This window comes from Notolepis coatsorum, assembly GCF_963971535.1.
Source record: "Notolepis coatsorum genome assembly, chromosome: 2".
NCBI classification, from domain to species: Eukaryota; Metazoa; Chordata; class Actinopteri; order Aulopiformes; family Paralepididae; genus Notolepis; species Notolepis coatsorum.
The window spans coordinates 127,896,390-127,918,554 of NC_140166.1; the positions used below are offsets into that span (position 1 = coordinate 127,896,390).

Sequence of the window (22,165 nt, forward strand, 5' to 3'; positions counted from 1 at the left end):
GCAACTTTTAAGCCTGAGGATGTTTTGCCACGCCTCTTGTCTACAGTCAGCTCGGCCACCACTGGAGGTCGCTGGTTCTCCCGTTCCCAACAAACCTATTGACCTTTCAGCTGTTCCTCCAATTTATCATGATTTAGAGGCTGTTTTTAGTAAACAACAGGCTCTCTCCTTGCCACCTCATCGCCAGTATGACTGTGCTATTGATCTGCTCCCGGGAGCTATGCTCCCCGCTAGTCGCCTGTTTATCCTCTCACGCCCGCCATGGAGAGGGAGTCCATGGAGAAATAGGTCCACGAGTCCCTGGCCTCAGGCATTATTACCCCCTCCTCCTCTCCTGTCGGCGCTCCCTTCGCCCCTGTATTGATTACCGGGGTCTCAACAACATCACGATCAAAAACAAGTACCCCCTGCCATTGATTAACTCTGCTTTTGAACCCCTGCAAGGTGCCTCCCTTTTCACGAAGCTGGACCTCAGAAATGCCTATCACCTTGTCCGTGTCCGGGAGGGGGACGAGTGGAAGACGGCCTTTAAGACCCCGCTCGGTCACTTCACCTCCGCGCCCCATCCTCGTCCAGCCGGACACGTCCCACCAGTTCGTGGTGGAGGTGGACGTCTCAAGTACCGGAGTAGGGGCGGTCCTCCCCCAACGCTCCGCTCTCGACCAGAGACTGCACCCCTGCGCCTTCTTCTCTCGCCGCCTGACCCCATGAGGTCAACTACGATATTGGAAACCTGGAGCTCCTGGCGGTCAAGCTGGCCCTGGAGGAATGGAGGCACTGGCTGGAGGGATCCCCTTCCTGGTCTGGACGGACCACAAGAACCTCGCCTACGTCCAGACGGCCAAGCGCCTGAACTCCCGCCAGGCCTGCTGGGCGCTGTTCTTCGCCCGGTTCAATTTGACCCTGACCTACAGGCCAGGCTCCAAGAACATGCATGCACGCACGCACGCACGCACGCACGCACGCACGCACGCACGCGTCCTTTTGTGTCCTCTGATGCACTTTGGTCAGTGCATGTACAATGTTTTGCTTTACGAATAAATGAATGTAAAACACAGCAGCTTAATTGTATTTATTCATTTAGTCCCCCCCCCCCCCCAAGTATGGACAGCATTTCAGCTACATATCCATAATGAAAGTTTCATTATAATGAAAGTGTTCGTACTGTATAGATCAGTGATTTGAGCTCTCCTTGTTCTACACAGCTTTGCCATGTAATGGTTTTTTTTTACGTCAAATGTATATACTCTTTTCTGGACTCTTTTTGTATCACAAACAGTACTGTATTTTCAAATCTGGTATGTCATAAATGTATAGATGTAGCAGACAGTACTGTCTATCTGTATGTCATGATGTATGTCATATATGTCCTGATGAATTGAAAATGGGGGACCCTGATGTAAACAAGACGAAAGTCTTTCTCTGGTCTGCATCCCCTTAACAATTGTGTGTGAATGAATGAATGAATGAATGAATGAATGAATGAAAACTTTATTTAACAGATTGCAGAATGGGTACAATACAGTACGGCTCAATACACACAATTGTTAAGGGGATGCAGACCAGAGAAAGACGTTTGTCTTGTTTCCATCAGGGTCCCCCTCTTGTTTCCATCAGGGTGTATTGAGCTGTACTGTATTGTACCCATTCTGTAATCTGTTAATAAAGTTTTCAATCAATCAATCAAAGCTGGGAACGAGGTTAAGAGCGACGGGGAAGGGGTGGGGCATATTGATTTAGGGTTACATGATAGGCTCGCCGAAGGTAAAGCCGGCGAGTGTTGACTGGCTGCAGCGTCGGCGTGGGCGTGGCCGCTCCCTCAGGCAGGTATGTTACTGGCTGCAGCGTCGGCGTGGGTGTGGCCGCTCCCTCAGGCAGGTATGTTATGGTAAATCCGAGAGGCGGTGCGTCAACCGTAAACACAGTGGGCGAAGATGGCGTCTTCGGGAAAGAAGAGTACGAGCAGCAGTAGACATGAAAAAGCCGGTGTGAATAATGGAAGACGTTCGTCAAAACAAAACAAAGAGGGGCCAGTGGGTGAGTTACCGGCATTGGTTACATGATGATTTCGGTCTCAGGCCGTCTTCTTTAGCAGCGACAACAACACGCCTCGGCTCTGTTGTCCCCGGCTTGTCCACCCTGAGTGAGCTGTCAGCCGGTTAGCTAGCTAGGTATATAGTCCTAACGTTGGCAGTGAAAGAGAAGGCATTAATGAGTCGAAATGTACACCCTGGTGTGTTCCAAGGCCTCGTAGAAAGAACTTTATTGAAACAACTTGTTGTTGTTGTTTCTCTCATTTGTCCCACTGCCCTATATAATATAATGAGATCTGTCCCGACTGTTCCCCTGGCAGCTCCACACAAAGGATAGGCCCACTTTGATGTAGCCAATGCTGTAGTTGATTGATTGATTGAAAAGTTTATTAACAGATTGCAGAATGGGTACAGTACAGTACATCTCAATACATACAATTGTTAAGGGCATGCAGACCAGAGAAAGACTTTCGTCTTGTTTCCACCAGGGTCCCCCATTTTCAATTCATCATAACATATATGACATACATGACATACAGATAGACAGTACTGCTACATCTATACATTTATGACATATCAGATTTGCAAATACAGTACTGTTTGTGATACAAAAGTGTCCAGAAAAGGAGTGTATATACATTTGGCGTAGAGACTGTACATTGGAGGAGGTTGGTGGGGTGGGGTTGGGTGGGTTGGGTGAGGGCTGTACATTGGAGGTGGGGGGGGGGGGGGGTTGGGTAGGGGACACATGCACATTTTACACTGTACATTGGAATGTTGACAAAGCCTTACTTGGTCATTTACTGTACAACTAGGTTAGGACATTTGTAGGGGCCAGTTTCGAATTGCAGTCTCACGTAGGTGTTTTTTGAGTGTTTTTGAAGGTGGGTAGTGATTCACATTCCTTTACAGCTTTAGGCAGGGCGTTCCACATTGATGTGGCATAATTGCGAAACGTGTTTAGTCCCTTGTTTGAGCCGAATCTGGGTTTTACATGATTTGTGGAGCTCCCTCTGGTGTTGTGATCGTGGTATTCACTGACCTTTGGGAAGTATTTTGACATGTACATGGGTACCTTGGTCGCGTAGTGTATCTTGTAGACCAGGCCCATTGCAAGTTGCTGTACTCTGTCGTCTACTCTAAGCCATCCTAGGTTGTCAAAGTGGGCAGGGGTGAGGTGGGTTCTAGGAGTCAGGTCAAGTAGTAGTCTGACTAGCTTGTTTTGAGATGTTTGTAATTTGTTTTTTAGTGCCTTTGAGGTGCTTTGGTACCATGAGGTGCAAGCATAGTCGTAGTACCCTTGAATGAGTGCTCCTGCTAGAGTCTTCAGGGTATTCTTGTTTACCAGAGAGGAGATCCGGTACAAGAATCGCGTTCGTTGGTTGACTTTTTTTTATTACATTGGATGCCATTTTGTCACAGGAAAGATTAGCCTCTAGGATGGAACCCAGGTAGGTAATTTCATCTTTCCTTGTGACAATATTGTCACCCACTGTAACCCACTGTAGTTGTAGTAACATATTGTTGTAACACCCTGTAGTATATTATTATAACTGTTGTTATCTTGGTATCTGGCTGTAACAACTTTGATTCTCCCAGCCGGCTCTGTGTCCCTTGTCTTGGTCGCTGACACGGAGGACACAACCTTCCACCCGAACAGGTACTGAGGAGTGAGTTAGTTAGTCAGTTAGTTAGTTCACGAACCTGGTAGATATGTAGCTCAGGGCTTGTGCCCTTTTTCTATCCTTAAACAGATTTGAAGCCATGAGAGGCGGGGGGGGGGGGGGGGGGGGGGCTGGTGGCAACTGGCAGCATGGGATGAGATGACCTAGCTCATCATGAGACCGCCCTACCCAGCAGGGGGTAGGGGTGATGCAGGGAGGGTGGAGGTAGGAGGAGGACGGAGACAACTGTGGAGGGCAGCCCTGCCCACGGTGCTGCTGCAGCCATGTCATACGTGTGTGCTGCATCATATACGTTAGCAGTACTACTAGTGGCATTGGCCAAAGTGCCGTTCATCCCGGTCTCCTTGGCATGACGGGCACACTGGCACGGCGGAAAGGACCGTGCTTTAGAGGGTGCACTCTGCGGGCCCCATGAATATGCCATTGTGAGCTAGACAGACTCCCTACTATTAGCTCCATCCCCTTTAATTAGTCTGCTGCTCCACTCTCTTAACAACTGGGAACAATATACAGCCAGAAAGACTTCCAACAACTGCTTTTTTTTTTTTTTTTTTTTTTTTTTTATAAACAATCCCCCACATTTCCCATAGCCCTACTTATAAGCTACACCTTTTGGCCATACAACAACAACGTGGTTAAGCTGCAATAGCATCTTCAACTGCCTCTTGTGAATGGTTTGTTTTTAAACTCTGCCCTGGCCTATTATATCAAGACTGGAATACTTTGTGTTTGATTAGTTCTCAACCTGGTGATTGGGGGGGGGGGGGGCACAAGATTATTTTGGGGGGGTTGCAAAAGATAAAATACATCATGTTTATAATCTTTGGTACAGATCCTTGTTTTGGTGTAAATAATAATATTTGAACTTTTTTTTCGTATGAAATATGGATCACAATGAAGACATGATGCTCGGATCAACGCAAGATTGATAGCATATAGCCCTTACCTTGACTAGGATGTACTGCAAAAAGAATATTCCAATTATCTGATCGCCATTCCAAGTATTTTTTTTTGTATTTTATTTTTTTATTATTTTTTAAACAAACACATAAACAAACATGACAACACACGATAAGATATACAAGCATTAGTTGACAGTGTACATCCAATGAAATCACATTTTAGTTAATTGTCTTATATAGGATATACCCTTAATACCTGTTATCTAAAAACCTACACACATATGCTCCAGCTCGTACCCCCCCCCTTCCGGACCCCCCATTGGATAATCCATCCATTTTCCCTCGCTCCTAACCTGACATTACCATTATATGCTAGCTTTTATTTTCTCCACCACTTCTAACCACAATGTCATTTTGGATTCATTGAGACCCAAAATTCTTGCTGTAGATATTTCTTGATAGATCACATCGAGATATGTAATAATCCAGACCTTTCGGCAAATTTTTTCCGGTTGGAACCATCGTGATACCATTCCAAGTATTGATGTTGATCGTGATGCCAAGATAATCCACCAAAGCACATGAACCGGCGGTGCTCGAGTCTCCCCGATCCATGTGTTATAAACGTTACGTCTTTTAACTGGCACTCGTAAATATGACTACATCTCACAGATTTTATCCTCACTCCACTGGCTCCCTGTGCACTTAGGATTCATTTAAAAATTATTTTATTTGCTTTTAACACATTGACGGCCACAGGGATTAGACGGGCCCACTCTATAAAGCCAGTTTATCATAACATGGTTTAACTATGTGTGAGGGTGTTTGTAGAGCTAAATCTATATTTTAAATTATTGCTATGTGTGCATTCTCATTGTCAATTGACACTATAAACCTTCCCTTCAATATGCCTTAAAGAAATACTTTTTTCATCAATACGTTCCCATTTTATAGCGTGATGAATATGAGCGTTATATGGGATTGGTCTGGTATAAAGGCTAGTTACAAGGCGCTAAGCTAATAACGTTAAATCGATTGCCGTTTTCGGCCATACACAAGCTAGAGATAAAAATCGAAATGCATATGATCGGTATCATGTTCCACCATGAATGCATGAAAGGGGGGGGGGGGAACGTTGTTTCTGATTATTGATTACCAATAACGGCATTCGTTATTGTAGCCTCATTCACTGATCGGCTGGTTGGCTATGATAACAAGGCCTGATCAGCATGAAATCTACTTGAAATTGTTCTTACCTGTGGCCGGTTGGATCCCAAAAAGGATTTCCCAGTTATTGATCGCCATCTGGTAGATCGATATGTCCATTGGCTGATGCTATATTCCTTTACTGCAGTGCATACTGAATTCCACGTCGCAAAAAGTATTCCGGGCTACAGGCATAGCTTTAGGCTAACAAAAAAGTCCACCCATGATAAAAAAAAATAAAAATAAACACCGGTCTGTAACAGGGAACACTGCATTATCGAGACAGCGCCACTACCAGGATCTGGCCGGTAATGCACTGTTCCGAATCTCAAGAGTAGGGTATATCTGCAGTGCCGCTCCGTGACATTGAGTAGGTTATTAAAATGCAATAAAAGCTAAAACAAGTTTACCACGTGGTTGGCCCTTTGGATGCCACGTCCGAGATTTCTCGGGTTTACCCCCCGTGGGTTGAATGCCCATCATGAGAATACTCGGGTCTAAAAAAAAAAAATTATTCGCGATCTGAAATCATATTGCATCAAGCGAGCCTACCGTTGGAGATCCAGTCACCAGGCGCTCGGATGTGAAAAAAGCGCCCCTATCGTCTCCCAGATGGTAAATCACCCTTTTGGTTTGGACTCAATGAAAGTGAATGGGAGAAAGGATTTCTGACTCCACATTTTACTTCTCACTGATGCAGCCGGGGTCTACCAGAGTTCATTCTGGAGCCTTGGTGCCGCGGCGAATATGTGTTTTACTGTATACACGATGGATCAATCAAATGAATGATTTTTTTGAATGGCGATCGGAAATTGGAATAAACCATTTGGATACCATCTGATCTCAGGTAAGGAATCTATGTTATCAGTCTTAGGATAATCAGACTCGTTTTCACGGATATATAAGCGTTTCCCCTATATGTGATATGGCTGTTTTGACTGTAAAAGCCATCAGGAAATAAGGGCAGCGATTATCAGCGCGCGGCACGAGCGTGCGTGCGCACACATATACTATCGATTATCTAGCGTTTATTTGAAAACTATTCATAAATAGGCCGACAAATGACAACGTTCTAGAATATTCCAGTAAAAGACGATTATCATAGAATGTGTTGTTTTTTCCGTGAAAACGAGTGATTTTCAAAATGCTATCAAACTGAAATGAAGCGATAAAAAAACAATCTGCTTCGACAATGTTGACTGGAAAATGAGTCTTTGATAAGCGACGGGCAGATTAGACACATAGCCATAATTTAATACATAGATTAGGCGATATTAACGTTAACATTGGAGTGGATTTGGGCATTCAAGGGGGTAAAAAGGAAAACACGGCTGGCTCTCAAAGTGTTAAGCATGGTGCCGAATCACGTATATATATATATACGTGGTTGGCCATGAATGTGTTAAAGCTCTTCATGACCTTGCCCCACCCTACCTCCCTGAGCTGTTGTAGTTCTATACACCTTCTCGCTCTCTCAGGTCAGCTGACCAGCTGCTCCTAGTAGTGCCTACAACTAGGCATAAGTTCAGGGGGGACCGTGCCTTCTCCGTTGTCGCCTCCAAAATGTGGAACGAGCTGCCGCTGCAGATTAGGCAGGCCTCATCACTGCCCCATTTCAAAGGCCTCCTTAACACTTTGAGTGCCAGCAGGGGACGCACAATTTAGCGCTTGAGTGCCAGCGCTTAAGTCAATGAGAGGGCGAGCACATTTGCGAACGCATAAACTATATCTTAAATTATGGCTATGTGGCTAATACGCCCGTCACTTATCAATGACTTGCTTGCAGTCAACATGTACGAAACGGATTATTTTTTCATCGGTACATTTCTGTTTTATACCATTTTGAAAAACGCTCGTTTTTGGAAATGTCCAGAAAAAGAGATTCTGCAGGAATCGCCCTTTAGTGGAATACACAACACGTCATTTTTCGGCCTATTTATGAATCGTTTTTCAAATAAACGCTAGATTATCGATAGTATATGTGTACTTATGCACGCTAGAGAAGCGGGCTGAAAAATCGATCTATTTCCTGATCAGCCGGGAACAAAATAACCAAACGCCAATGGCGTGTAGATTTCCTCCTTGGCTGGTAAATTACAGAGGCTACTAAGCCACTCTGGCGTAAAGAAATTGGGAGGCATATGAGCATATTAGAGTATTCTATCAAGGCTATACAGTGCAAGCATTTCACTCGCATTTGCCACAAAAAAAATTGATTTGTGCGAACTGGAAAAAACATTTAAGAGCACAGTGTGCGAGTAATCGTCTTGCGTAGTGGGCGTGTCAACGCGCAATTGTAATTTCATAATAGTCACGGAGCAGTGTGGACCAGCTCTGTAACAACTCATCTCGAGTCTGCTTCTATGTGCAATAAAAACTCTGCGAGCAGCGGTTCCAATTGTCTAACATGCTTTGCATCCTCACCAGTCCTGTATACCCACGCCGCGCTAAAAACATTAACTACTGTAATGTTATCTGCTAACTGAGAACTCCAACTAAGCTAACCTGCTAACGCTAACTACTGCTAACGCTAATCACTGGGAAGTGGGAACGCTCAAAGGCATAGTGAGGGAAGGAGGGGCTGAGAATCTCTTTCTCTCTCTCTGTGTGTGTGTGTGTGTGTGTCTCTCTCTCCCCCTCTCCCTCTCTCTACATCTCCTGAACCTATTTCATTCAAAAGGAAGATATTGATTAGGGATGCCCCGATCGATCGGCCACCGATCGTTATCGGCCGATAATCAGTATAAATATGCGATCGGTGAATTCCGATAATGAGTCATATTCGCCGATCGCGGAAACCGATCAAGCGGAGATCTCACTCGCTGTCTGTCTCAGACACACAGGACCTGCAAACTGCCGCTCCTCCTCCTCTTCCCTTGCCCCGCCCGCACCCGTGTAAAGTTTGTAAACACAGAGGACTCCTCTGCTCGAGTCTATAGTGCATTCGACCGTCGGCTAACGTTAGCTACCTAGCTATCGTTACTGTTTAAACAAAATTACCCAGTCAACTATTCACTTTTAGTAGGTATTGTCTAACGGTATGTAGCCGGCTAGCTACTGATAGCTCCTGATATCAACAAATGCTCCAGCAAGTCTAGTAGTGCATGTTGATACCTCCGTTAGCTCACGTTAGCTCACGTTAGTTCACTGTTCAAAACGAAATGTCCCATTGAACTAAATAGTTCCCTGAGGCGTTGTCTTAACGTTATATAGCCGGCTAGCAGTAGCTACAGATAGCTCCTGATATCAATGTCTTATAACACTGATTCGATGCGTATTCGAGCTGAGGGCATGTTGTTGAATGTGATCAATAGGGTCCAGCTGCAGCTCCGGAGAATTCTGGCCGTAGCTGGAGGCTACTCGAGTATAGGGTCCAGCTGCAGCTCCGTAGAATCCTGGCCGTAGCTGGAGGCTACTCGAGTACACACAGACAGTGGAGCTGTTTGCAGATAGCGAGCATTATGACTTGTTGCGTGGTGGCGATGTCTCGCAGATAATACAAGTACAAGTCTAATTATATAATATATATATTTTATAAAAAAAAATTAAATGAATTTTATATAAAATAATTTAAAAAAAAATTTAATCAAAAACTATCGGTATCGGCCGATATGGCTCACGGCGATCGGTGATCGGTATCGGTGGCAAAAAACGTGATCGGGCATCCCTAATATTGATGGACAGTAGCTATAGTATAACTATTATTCAATAGCGTTTAAATTATAATTCATTAAATAATTGTATAAAGATTTTTCCAAAGCAGCTTGACAATCAATATCCTTTGCGTCTAGTAGGCATGGGCCAATGTGTGATTTTGGTGGTATGTGCTATTTGCACAGATGTTTGTCCCTTAGTATGCACACACACACAGTATAATATGCATGTAATAAATAGTTTGTTTATAAACTGTTACTTGAAACATGTTCACTGTGCTCCTAAATTTGTTTGTGTGCTCCTAATATTTTATTTTATTTAGGAGCACATGTGCTCCCTGGGAAAAGGGTTAGCGTAGAGCCCTGTATAATAGTAATAATAATTACACATGGCGATATACTAAAAAGCTATTTCTAATTTCTGGCTGGTAAAAAATCTGCCTGGCTGGTCGTTTTTTTAATCTACCTGCTGCCACCTTGGCTGGTAAGCCAAAAAGTAAATTGTTCCCTGCTGATCAGCACACACACACACACACACACATACACATGTAGGGGACACGTTGAAATATATGTGAAAAAAACTCTGATTACCCCAAGACTGGAAAAATAGATTCCTTACCTCAGATCAGATGTTCTCCAAAAAGATTATTCCAATTCCTGATCGCCATTCCAAATATCGATCGCGTTTATTGATTCAACGCTGGGTACTCGAAACAATAATCCACGCTGTTCTTAGGGACCACAATGAGTCAGATCGGCTCGGGTTACATGCCTGAGAAGTAAAATGTGGATTCCAGATTTTTCTTTTCTCATCCATTTTCATTGAGTCCATTCCAATGCGTGCATTACCATCCGGGAGACGATAGGGGGCAGTATTTTCCCTGTTCGAGGCCAGATACAGTCCCAATGGTAACGTGGGGCTAGATTGATGAAAAATGTATGGAAAGCGCTAATAAAAGAAATAACGATTAAATAACGAGATTTCTCGTCATTGGCACTCAACGCATGGCATGAACTAATGAGATTTCTCGTGGCTGGCACTCAAAGTGTTAAGACCCACCTTTTCTCTCTGGCTTTCGACACCATGTAGCGTGTTGATTTTATGATCTTATTGTTTTACTGTGTTATTGTTGTATCGTTTTGTTACTGTGTCTTTTGCTTTTAAATATTTTTTAAGTACTCTGATCTATTTTAATTTTTATTGCTGCCTATGTTTACCCTTTTTTTCTCTCTCTTTTTGGTACTCTTGTTTTTTTAATAAATTTTTAGTGCTGCTTATAGTTTTTTTTAATATGCTCCCTCTGTACAGCACTTTGTGCCCCTGTGGCTGTTAAAGAGCTTTATAAATAAAGTTGGATTGGATTGCATTACTCATGCCCGAGAAGGAAAACCCGGACCGGACGCATGAATGCCTTCTACAACGCTGTTCCAGTTCTGCGTTGCCGTTTTGCGCTCTGATTGGCAGAGCGCGCGCATGCGCATGAGCCGCGACGCGGCCCTCAGCCAGGCAGCAATACTACGCTCCAGTTAACCTAATTTATACAAATGGGAGTATTGATTTCGCCGTAACGAATCATTAAAAAAATATACCGTTAACTGGAATATGTTGTTCCTTTACACATATTGTTGGATTATGTAATTGGTTTGTCATGACAAACCAATAAAAATCGCGCAATTTGGGCTGGTCCACGACCCTCCGTGCTCTGATCGCCAGCGGGGAGAATATGCTGCCGCGAGCGGCATCGCTGAGCTCTGGTGTCTGCTGGACGGGCGTATTATGGGGCTTATGCCGCGAACCAGTAACACAACATGTCAGTCATACAACAGTGAACACATAGTTACTGTAAGTACGACTGACAGATGCATGTTGTGTTACTGCTTCGCGGCATAAGCCCCATAATACGCCCGTCTCTGGCTTCGTCCAGCGGACACCAGAGCTCAGCGATGCCGCTGGCTAGTCGCGTCCTCCTGCCACTATTGAGCTGCCGCTCTGTGCTCAGTGATGCAGTGAGGCACAGTGATGCATTATATAGTCTGATGGCTGTTGGAATGAAGGACTTCCTGTGCCGTTCAGTGCTACATTTGGGTAGTGTGAGCCTAGCACTGAACATGCTCCTCCTGTCAGCCAAGTCTGTGTATAGTGGGTGGGTGGGTGGGGTTTTCCCTGATGGCCTGGAGCTTAGCGAGGCTCCTCCTCTCCGCCACCCTCGCTAGAGAGTCCAGCTCAACCCCAACCACGCTGCTGGCCTTCCTGACCAGCTTATCCAGCCTGGTTGTGTCCACTGCTCTCAGTCCGCTGCCCCAGCAGGTCACAGCGTACAAGAAGGCGCCCGCCACCACCGACTCATGGAACATCCTCAACATCCTTGTACAGACATTGAAGGATCTCAGCCTTCTGAGGAAGTAGAGTCGGCTCTGGCCCTTCTTGTATAGTGCTTCTGCATGTTTTGACCCGTTCAGTTTGTTGTCGATGTGCACACCGAGGTATTTGTACACCTCAACCATGTCCACATCAACTCTCCTGATGGAAACGGGGGTCACGGGTGCACTCCTCCTCCTCCCCAGCTCCACAACCAGTTCCTTGGTCTTCGCCACATTTAGCTGCAGGTGGTTTTTGTCGCACCATGTGACAAAGTCCACTACCAGTTCCCGGTATTCCCTCTCGTCACCGTCCTTTATACATCCCACTATCACAGAGTCATCAGAAAACTTCTGAAGGTGGCAGGACTCTGACCGATAGTGGAAGTCGTTGGTGTAGACAGTGAAGAGGAAGGGAGAGAGGACTGTCCCCTGCAGGGCCCCGGTGTTGCTGACCAGTCTGTCTGACACACAGCTCCGTAGGCGCACGCACTGTGGTCTTCCCGTCAGATAGTCCACAACCCAGGACACCAGGGGGGCCTCTACTTGCATCGCCTCCAACTTCTCACCCAGCAGCCCAGGCCTTATGGTATCAAAAGCACTGGAGAAGTCAAAGAACATGATTCTCACAGTGCTCCCCGGCTTGTCTAGGTGAGTGTAGGCTCGGTTCAGCAGGTAGATGACAGCATCCTCTACCCCCAGTCGGGGCTAGTAGGCGAACTGGAGTGGGTCTAGGTGGGGTTTGGTCACCGGGCGGAGTTGCTCCAGGACTAACCTCTCCATGGTCTTCATTATGTGAGAGGTTAGAGCCACCGGCCTGTAGTCCTTGGACGTGCTGGGACGCGGGCACTTGGGGACAGGGACCACACAGGAGGTTTTCCACAGTGTTGGGACTCTCTGCAGCCTCAGGCTCATATTGAATATGAACTGGAGCACATCACACAGCTGAGAGGCACAGGTTTTGAGTACCTTTGGGCTCACCCCATCAGGACCCGCAGCCTTGCCTGCGTGTAACTTGCTCAGCTGTGTACTCACCTGGTCTGCAGAGAGCCATACTGTGGGGGTTTCAGGTGTTGGGGGGGGGGGGGGGGGGGGGAGCGGGTAGGTGCTCTTTGAGGGCGGGGGGGGGGGAGCGGGTAGGTGCTCTTTGAGGGCGGTTTTGAAGGTGGGTAGGGATTCACATTATTTTACGGCTGTGGGTAGAGCGTTCCACATTGTTGTGGCATAATTGCGAAACGTGTTCACCATTCCGTCTACGTTTGACCATGCTGGGTTCAAAGTTCACCATTCTGTCTTTGATTGTCCATTTTGGGGGTCAAAGTTCACCGTTATGTCTACGATTTACCATTTTGGGGGTCAAAGTTCTGTCTAAGTTTGACCATGCTGGACCGTCAAAGTTCACCGTTATGTCTACGATTTACCATTTTGGGGGTCAAAGTTCTGTCTAAGTTTGACCATGCTGGACCGTCAAAGTTCACCATTCTGTCTATGATTGACCATTTTGGGGGTCAAAGTTCACCGTTCTGTCTACGATTGACCATGGTGGTTCACAAAGTGTATTCCGCTGTTTTTAAGTGTCGGGCATCAATAATATTGAGAACCACTGGATACAAGTTTTCTAGGCCAGTCCACTGATCAATGAGGTCAATACCACACCATCTTATGTTTCATTTGATTTGTGGGCTAACATAAGGATTTGTCGGCTAACTAACATAATGACCACGGTAACGGGAAGCCTTGTTTGTCCTCCATTGGTGGGTGGGGCTGCTCATTGTTGCTAGTTTCCTGTTGTTCAGTCAGTGGGGTCTGAATGTGAAGAGTCTGGCTGAAACCCAATCTCCAGACTTGGGGACTCAAGAATTTTGTAGCATGTACTTGTTAAGTCTGGTAGGACACAGGGATGTTCTGTGGCAAAATTGGCGAGTCAATGAAGGTTTTCTTCTGCTGACTTTTTGCAGACCTATGCCGACTTGCAGCAAATCTTCAAAATCAAAAATCGAATAAAAAAATGTTTGCAGTCTTTATCCGTTTTGACAATGTTGACTGCAAACAAGTCATTGATAAACGACGGGCAGATTAGACACATAGCCATAATTTAAGACAGAGATTATGCGTTCACAACGCTATCATTGAAGTGGGTGGTGGCATTTAACGGGGGTAAGGCGCACCGCATGGCTGGTAATCAAAGTGTTAACACTTTGAGTGCCAATGACGAGTTTCCTCGTTATTTAATCGTTATTTCTTTTATTAGCGATATCCATTCATTTTTCATCCATCCAGCCTGACGTTATCATTGTGAATGTGTCTGAGCTCGAAAAGGGCAAATACCGCCGCCTATCGTCTCCCGGATGGTAATGCACATCATTGGATTGGATTGGGTGGCGATGTGCATCAGAAAAAAAGTCCGGTCTGGGGTTTTCTCATCTCTGGCAAGTAGTATCGTGTTACCAGATTGACGGAGGACCCTCAGAGCAGCGTCTGTTATGTGTTTCGGACTATAATGTTCACCCCGATATAACCCAGACACGATAATATTGAAATATCTCAACCATAATATTCATTATGTTTTTTTTCTTTTTTCTCTCTTTCTCCGATTTTTCTGTTTTCTCCCCGTCCCAATTTAGTCGTTGTGCCAATTCCCCCCCTCCCCTACCTGGTTGTTGTGCGCATGTTCTCCTACTGGTCGGTACAAGGGAACCCTGAAGTATCCGCACGTTTCTTCCGACACGTGCGGCGACAGCCAGTGGCTCTCTTCTCACCTGGCAGCGAGGGCTCTCATTGGTGAAGTGTAACACGTGGGAGGTCACGCTGCCTTCCTCAAGTCCTGCCTCCGCTGAGCAAGCGCCCAGACCTGACCTGTCCACAACACCCAGGACCCACCCACGGCTTCCCTCCCCCTAACCCAGCCAAACGAGTTAGTATAGCGATCAGCCCAAGCCAAGGCAATGCTGACTCCGGGAGTCGAGACCGCAGCCTCTTGCATTGGTGACGAGCGCAATCTCCGCTACGCCACCTGACCGCCCTGTATTCATTATGTTTTATGAACCTGTTTTTTTTTTTATAGGATATATTTTGTATGCATTTTGCAGAACGATGTAATCATTATGTCTTTCATTTATTTATATTCAGTCGACACTTGACAGTGCTGTTCCAAATGTTCTTCTCACTCAGAATCCTTGCACCCTCTGGTCTCTCACACAAAAGAGTTCAGTCGCACAACCTTCATCGCGTATGAGATACCTGATGATGGTCAGATGACCAAAATGTAGTAAGCCTCTTCAATAAAGCTGACTCGTTCAACGTAATACGGATACCTACACCCTCTGCGAACTTCAAAATAGCTTTATGTCAAGTCCAGGGGAGGAAACTAACTTTTTGGCTTACCAGCCAACTGGCGAGTATCTGATTTTTTTTACCAGCCAAACAGATTTTTTACCAGACAAAAAAAATCGCTAATTGTGATAATTACTTCTTTGTACGTCTTCGTCTAAATTGATTTTCAATCATAGCAAATTAATCACACTGTCTCTACTCTTCAAAATATTACATCATTAAATCACATATTAACATGAAAGAGGGAACTATACTGGACTGGGTTGGGCTGAACTGGGCAGTGAAAGATGCTGGGTTGGGCTGGTCTAGGTTATACTGAATGATGAATTGAAAATGGGGGACCCTGATGTAAACAAGACGAAAGTCTTTCTCTGGTCTGCATCCCCTTAACAATTGTGTGTATTGAGCTGTACTGTATTGTACCCAATCTGCAATCTGTTAAATAAAGTTTTCATTCATTCATTCATCACAGCTCAACTACTAGGAATGTGTGTCTGACTCTTAAGTGCAGGAAATATTCATCAGAAAGGGGGGACATGATGGAGGGAATGGAAAGAGCAGGTTTGACAGGAGCAGGGTTGAAGGGCATATTGGAGTGTGGAGGAAGTGGACAAGGCATTAAGCAAACAGGACTGAAATGGGGGACCCTGATGTAAACAAGACGAAAGTCCTTCTCTGGTCTGCATCCCCTTAACAATTGTGTGTATTGAGCTGTACTGTATTGTACCCAATCTGCAATCTGTTAATAAAGTTTTCAATCAATCAATCAATACTGGGTTGGGCTGGTTTAGGTTGAACTGAGTTGGGCAGTGAAAGAACCAAGCATTTCACTGTAATGTAATAGCTAAATAAAACAACTTGAACTTGACTTGTTACATTTGCACTCTGGTTGTATGCCAAATGTATTCTGGTTGTACTGTACTTGTGCTGTAAGATGACAATACATTGGAATCTCATGTCAACGCTAGGGGTTCAGCAGGTGTATTCTGAATGCCAAGTATGACAACATCACCGTTGTGAAGGGCATATGGGCGAGTGGTGATATGGCATATGGGGGGAAACCCGGTAATAATAAAATGTCACTCGGCTGCATTTAAGCAACGCCGCTCAGTATAGTCGTCCACTATGTTGAATGCGCGTTATGGTAGCTTGTTACATGCTAGGTAGCTAGCCGGCTAATGCTGGTTGACTTGTCATTCTCATCCGACTCGAAGGAGACGTGTCGCGTGCTGTTGTTCGCCCCCATGTCAGACCGCACTGATATCCGAAAGCGACGACTCTACATGCAATTATTTTCATCCACTGATGTGTTTTTGTAAGTTTGTCTACGTTGTCAAGCCGGCTGCCGGTGGCAGGAGTTTGTAGGTCTGCGCGCAGTGGTCTGTCCACTTCCCCTAGATGGGCGGCATCTTCTAGAAAATGAGTGTTCATTGGAGGAGCTTAGAGCGCATCTGTACAACGATGATGTTCATTGGTTATGGTCTGATTATTATGTGGCGCAAATGGGAGGAATCAAGGGGGGAGTCAGAGTTCGGTTTGTGCCAGTGAGCGAATCAGCAGATTGCAGAATGATTTTTTTGTTTTGTTTTGTAATTACTAGTACTCGCCAGACTGGCGAGTGCTCTTCATGAATTACTCGCCAAACGTAAAAAATACTCGCAATTGGCGAGTAAAGTGGCCTAATTTCCTCCCCTGGTCAAGTCCATTAGGGCTCAGTTTACCTTTGTCCATTCTGGGACAAAGGTCATGTACAGTACCTCCAGCCTAACCCGTATAACCCGCCACATAGACCCCCCTGATTCATCCAGCCTGTACACCGCACACAGTCTATTTTTAAAGCATGTAGTGATGCACGATATATCGGCCGCCGATATAATATCGGCCGATATGGCCGTTTTTTTACACATCGGTATCGGTCCGATATCAAGATAGGACCGATATTAAAAAATATATATATATATATATTTTTTTTTTATCTTTTTTTTTCTTTTTACATGTTTTGGCCTTAAATAGTTTCAAAATATCAGTCATTTCTGAAAATAAGTTACAAAAATAAAAAGATTATGCGTTTTGGAAAATAGCTCTTTATTTGATTATCATAAAGTGTTTTCTATACAGAGATATCGACATCGGTAAATATCGGTATCGGCCAGAACAGCAATATTGTTATCGGTATCGGCCACAATTTTCACATCGGTGCATCACTAAAAGCATGCATACATATAGACATGACATGTACCAGTAGGGCTGTACCGAATAGTTCGAAGCTTCGTTCATAATGTTGACCATTTGAATTCTAAATCTACATTCGAATTTTTTATTTAAATTTTTTTTCTTTTTCTTAATATATATATATATATATATATATATATATATATATATATATATATATTTTGTATGCGTCTATTCATTCTGTTTAAACCAATGGGGTTTTTCTTCACAGCTGCAGATAAAGATTAGGCTACACTAATATTATAGTATTATAGTATATGACTCATCATAAAGTTTTAAATAAAACATTTATCATAAATGATGTAGCCTATCTGCATCCGCTTGGCATTCGGTGCTCAATCATTAAAATGTAAGATTTTAAGCACTCGCATATTGTCCAGTCCTCCCATTGATTAAAGCGCTGGCCTACAAGCCCTAATTTGGTCATATCCGGCCGGCTTTGAATGTGTTAAGGAAAGTTGATTTAATAAAAAAAAAAAAACGACATTTAATCACTTTATTCAAATTGAGGATTTAGTTTGAGGATTATGTCATAAAATATGACGACAGACATTCGAAACTTCGTTCGAATACTTCAATAGAAGCTTTGAATGTTAAAAAATGCCATTCGGTACAGCCCCATGTACCAGCTTGTACACCACACACAGTCTGCTATTTTTAAAGCATGCATATAGACGTGACATGTACCAGCTTGTACACCTGACCACACACAGTTTGCTATTTTTAAAGCATGCATATAAGTGACATGTACACTGTACAGGCTATGTGAGCGGAGTAGAAAATGGCACCCACATGATCTTTTACCAATTTGAATCCCATTGGTGTAATTTAGGCCTATTCTACTGCCAAGCAGTAGAATGACAATGGCTCTCTGTGAGGTGTTTCCAAACGTGATTTTAGCTACATCTCATAAAATGACACAACCTTTAGCTGTTAGATACAGGATTGATACAGTGTGTCTCCCCCGGTTTCACTGTAGAATATGTGTGTTTCATGCTTAAAGCAACATGCCAACATTATGGGAAACATGCTTACCGTGTTCTCCAGTCAGAGTCAGACAAGAACATGGATACCAATTTACTGAACACGCACGGAAGGGAGATTGGTATCCATCTTGTCTGACTCTGGAGACAATTTCCCATAATGTGGGTTCCAGTTTTAACAAGAATTATGAGGACTTGGACAAACTGGAATGACGTCACAGTGATTTTATTAACACTTTCAAATGCCAACGACGAGAGATCTCGTTTTTTTTTATTAGCGATTTGAATTGATGAAATCTAGTCTCACGTTAGTGCTGCAAACTCTCTCTGAGCTCCATTGGGAAAATACCACCCCCTATCGTCTCTCCCTGTGGTACTGCACCCCTTTGGAATGGATTGAATAAAACGCATGGTAAAAAAAAAAATCCTGCTTCATTTTACTTCTCGGGTAAGTCACCTGAGAGGATCGGATTCATTGTGGACCATCAGAACAGTGTGGAATACATATTTCCAGTACTCAGCGTTGGATCAATAAACGCGATCTATATTTGGAATGGCGATCAGGAATTGGAATAATCTTTTTGGAGAACATCTGATCTGAGGTAAGGAATCTATTTGACCAGTCTTAGGATAATCGGACCCTTTTTCACAGATATCAACATGTGCCATATGTGTGTGTGTGTGTGTGCTGTGCTGATCAGGAAATGAGAGAATAGATTTTTCAGCTCGCTTCTATAGCGTGCATACATACACATTATACGATCGATAATCTAGCGTTTATTTGAAAACGATTCATAAATAGGCTGAAAAATGACAGTTTTTTGTGTATTCCAGAATATTCCAGTAAAGGGCGATTATCACAGAATCTTTATATTTTCCTGAAACAAAAAAAAAATAGCGTTTTTCAAAATGGTATAAAACGAAAATTAACCGATTTAAAAAAATAATAATAATAAAAATCCGTTTCGACAATGTTGACTGCAAACAAGTCATTCAAGTCAAGTCAAGAGTTTTAATTGTCACGGCATACAGGTATACAATGAAACAAGATAAGCGACGGCCAGATTAGACACATAGCCATAATTTAAGACATAGTTTATGCGTTTGCAAATATGAGAGCTCTATCATTGAAGTGGGTGGTGGCATTCAAGGGGGGTAAGGCGCACCGCATGGCTGGCAATGAAAGTGTTAATGGATTGTTCAGCCCTACAGTCTAATCTCATGCCTGACTTTAAACCTTTGCACTTCACAGATAGTTTGGGGACATTGTACCCTGAAAGTGTGAAATTATGAATTCTAGCTGTGGCCTTGCACTTTTCCCTGTCTTTGATAAGAAAAAGACAAGGAAATGTCTATGGAATACTACTGTCAGTGGCCTACTTGCATTTTAATCCCATTAAGGCCTGATCCAGTCCAGTTGGCATTGTTACTATACCCCTTCTCTTGTCGATCACCTCATTTAAAGTTTATTTTCCAAAATGAAGGCATTCTTAGACCTAGGTCTATCTCTTTGTCAGTGGTACATCAAAGTGCAACGGTTTTAAAGATCCCCTCCAGACCTATTTTTAACCCTTAACAAATGTTCTATATTGAATAACAATTTATATAAATATTTAACATTCTCCAATAAACTACTGAAAACTGCTTTACATCTCTACACCTTTCAAAATGGCTTAAAGAAAAAAAAATGCATCAATAGGTTCTCATTTTATAGCGCCGTGAATATAAGCATTATAGCGGATTTGGTCTAGTATATTTTCTGGAAGGCTAGTTATAGAGCTAATAGCTGCTAACGTTATATCCAATGGCATTTCCGTTTTACAGATGCTACAGAAATAACTCGAACTGCATATGATCCGGACGATCCCAAAGCATGTATGCATGAAGGGGGGGGGGCGGGGGACGTCGTTTATTATTATTGATTACCAATAACCGTGTTCGTCTAAGTAGCCACATACGCTGGTCGGCTGGTTGAGTATCATAGCAAGCTCTGATCTGGCTGTAATTTACGTGAAAAAGATCTTACCATGAGCCGGTGGGATCCCCCTGAGCATTTCCCCGTTATCGATCGCCATCTGGTAGATCGATATGTCCATTGGCTGATGATAAATCCCCTTATTGCATGGTGAAATCTGCGATTCGAAAACGTAATCCAAGCTACAGGCTGCAGATCCAGAATCGTGCTACTCAAATCTCTGTTGAAAGAAAACAAAGAGACTGATCCGTTCGCCCACATGGCACATTGCAGTAGCGCGATAGCGCCCCTAAGAGGATCTGGCCGGTATTGTACATTGTCGAATTCATAGAGTAGGGAAAATCTGCAGTGCCGCTCGGCGACCTTGAACAGGTTATTAAAATGGAATAAAAGCAATAACAACTTCCCACGGATATATCCGTGCCTCTGTCCACAACGCATGGACTCGAAAGCCGGATATATCTGTGCCTGGACGCCAATGTGTTGTGATGTGTTGTGACCCAGTACATTGTAGCTCACTCTTCATACAGTTTGGAAAGTGCATGGTGGTCATGTTTCATAATAGCCAAACATTTGCGTTTCTCAACGCTGAGCTCAGCTGCTTAAGCATCCATAAGTACATGTTCAAAGGTTCTTGCATGCCTAAGAGGCAGTGCTCCATTTAAATAATGTTGGCTTATTATTCCCTGTCTGGCTGTTGAGTAATAAAAAGAGTCGGAAAGAGAAACCCAGTTGTGTTCATGAGATTTTAGTATTTTAGTTTACATTATATTAGTTTACTGCCATATCTATCATCTCACTGCCACTTTACTGCCATTATTGTATTCTACTGCCATTATTTATTAGTTATACTTACTATGTACCACTGCTGCTAAAAAAGATTTGCACGCAGTTCTCTTTTACCTCCTATATTTATGACAATCACACATTCATTTTATAGCCACTGTTTATACTGTATATATAGTCCGTATAGTCTATGTACATCGTGTCCCATTATGTTACTTATGTGTATAGTGTCCTATTACTTTATGTTTATATTAGATATTTCTTTTATATACACCATGGGAAGGGGGAAGCGCAATTTAATTTCTCTGTTATGTCTTGACATTATGAGAAGCGACAAAGCTCACTTTGACTTTGATCCCAGTGACCTGTTCCACACGATATAATATATATACCTAGGTAAATGGAATATTGCTCCACTTCTACAAGGGCTATTTGCATATTATTGGTATCTAGGTACATCTATGGACCTCGAGGAATGTATTCAGTGTCAGAAATATTGTGTCTATTACTAGGCTTGCTTAAATTGTGATGAAACAAAGGAGAATATGAATTATGATTTTTCTTTGCATCTTTGACAGTGAATAACACCATGATAATAATGACCAAACTTAAAAAACTGCCACTGATCTCGTTCAGTACCCTCTTGAGATCATGTGTACAAAAAAACCGAAGGAAATTAATAAAGGGAAGATGATTAAACCGAAGGTTCTGTAGATGCAGTACTGAATTCTCCCATCTGGACCAATGCAATTTGAAATATTATTATAGAATATAGAATATGATGCGTATACATTATCTTATTATAGCCAATTTGCACATTTATATATATATACATATATTATCTTTCAAATGCCCGAGTTCAATTTGGATTTAGTATCACCAGGCGTGCATAAGAACAGATAATGAAATCTACTGTAATCTAGTGTACTTTTAAATTTTCCCCACAGTGCAACCGTTTTGAAACTAATTTCAGATCTAATTGTTCCTACATGCTAACAATAGGGAGGAGAAACTAACTG

The 22,165-nt window shown here is 43.4% G+C and overlaps 1 protein-coding gene across 2 annotated transcripts in view; it reads left to right on the forward strand.

Moving 5' to 3' along the window:
* Positions 1–1,908: 1,908 nt before the first annotated feature.
* lipeb (lipase, hormone-sensitive b) overlaps positions 1,909–22,165 on the forward strand; it is a gene marked incomplete at its 3' end in the record, with an annotated part of 133,143 nt that continues 112,886 nt past the window's right edge. The window contains exon 1 of one of the 2 annotated variants that reach the window (XM_084307333.1): positions 1,909–2,037. In XM_084307333.1, coding sequence (XP_084163459.1) covers positions 1,935–2,037 — 103 coding nt within the window. In that variant the 5' untranslated portion in view covers positions 1,909–1,934. The remainder of the gene's footprint in view (positions 2,038–22,165) is intronic. The other variant, XM_084307334.1, reaches the window with a different exon arrangement.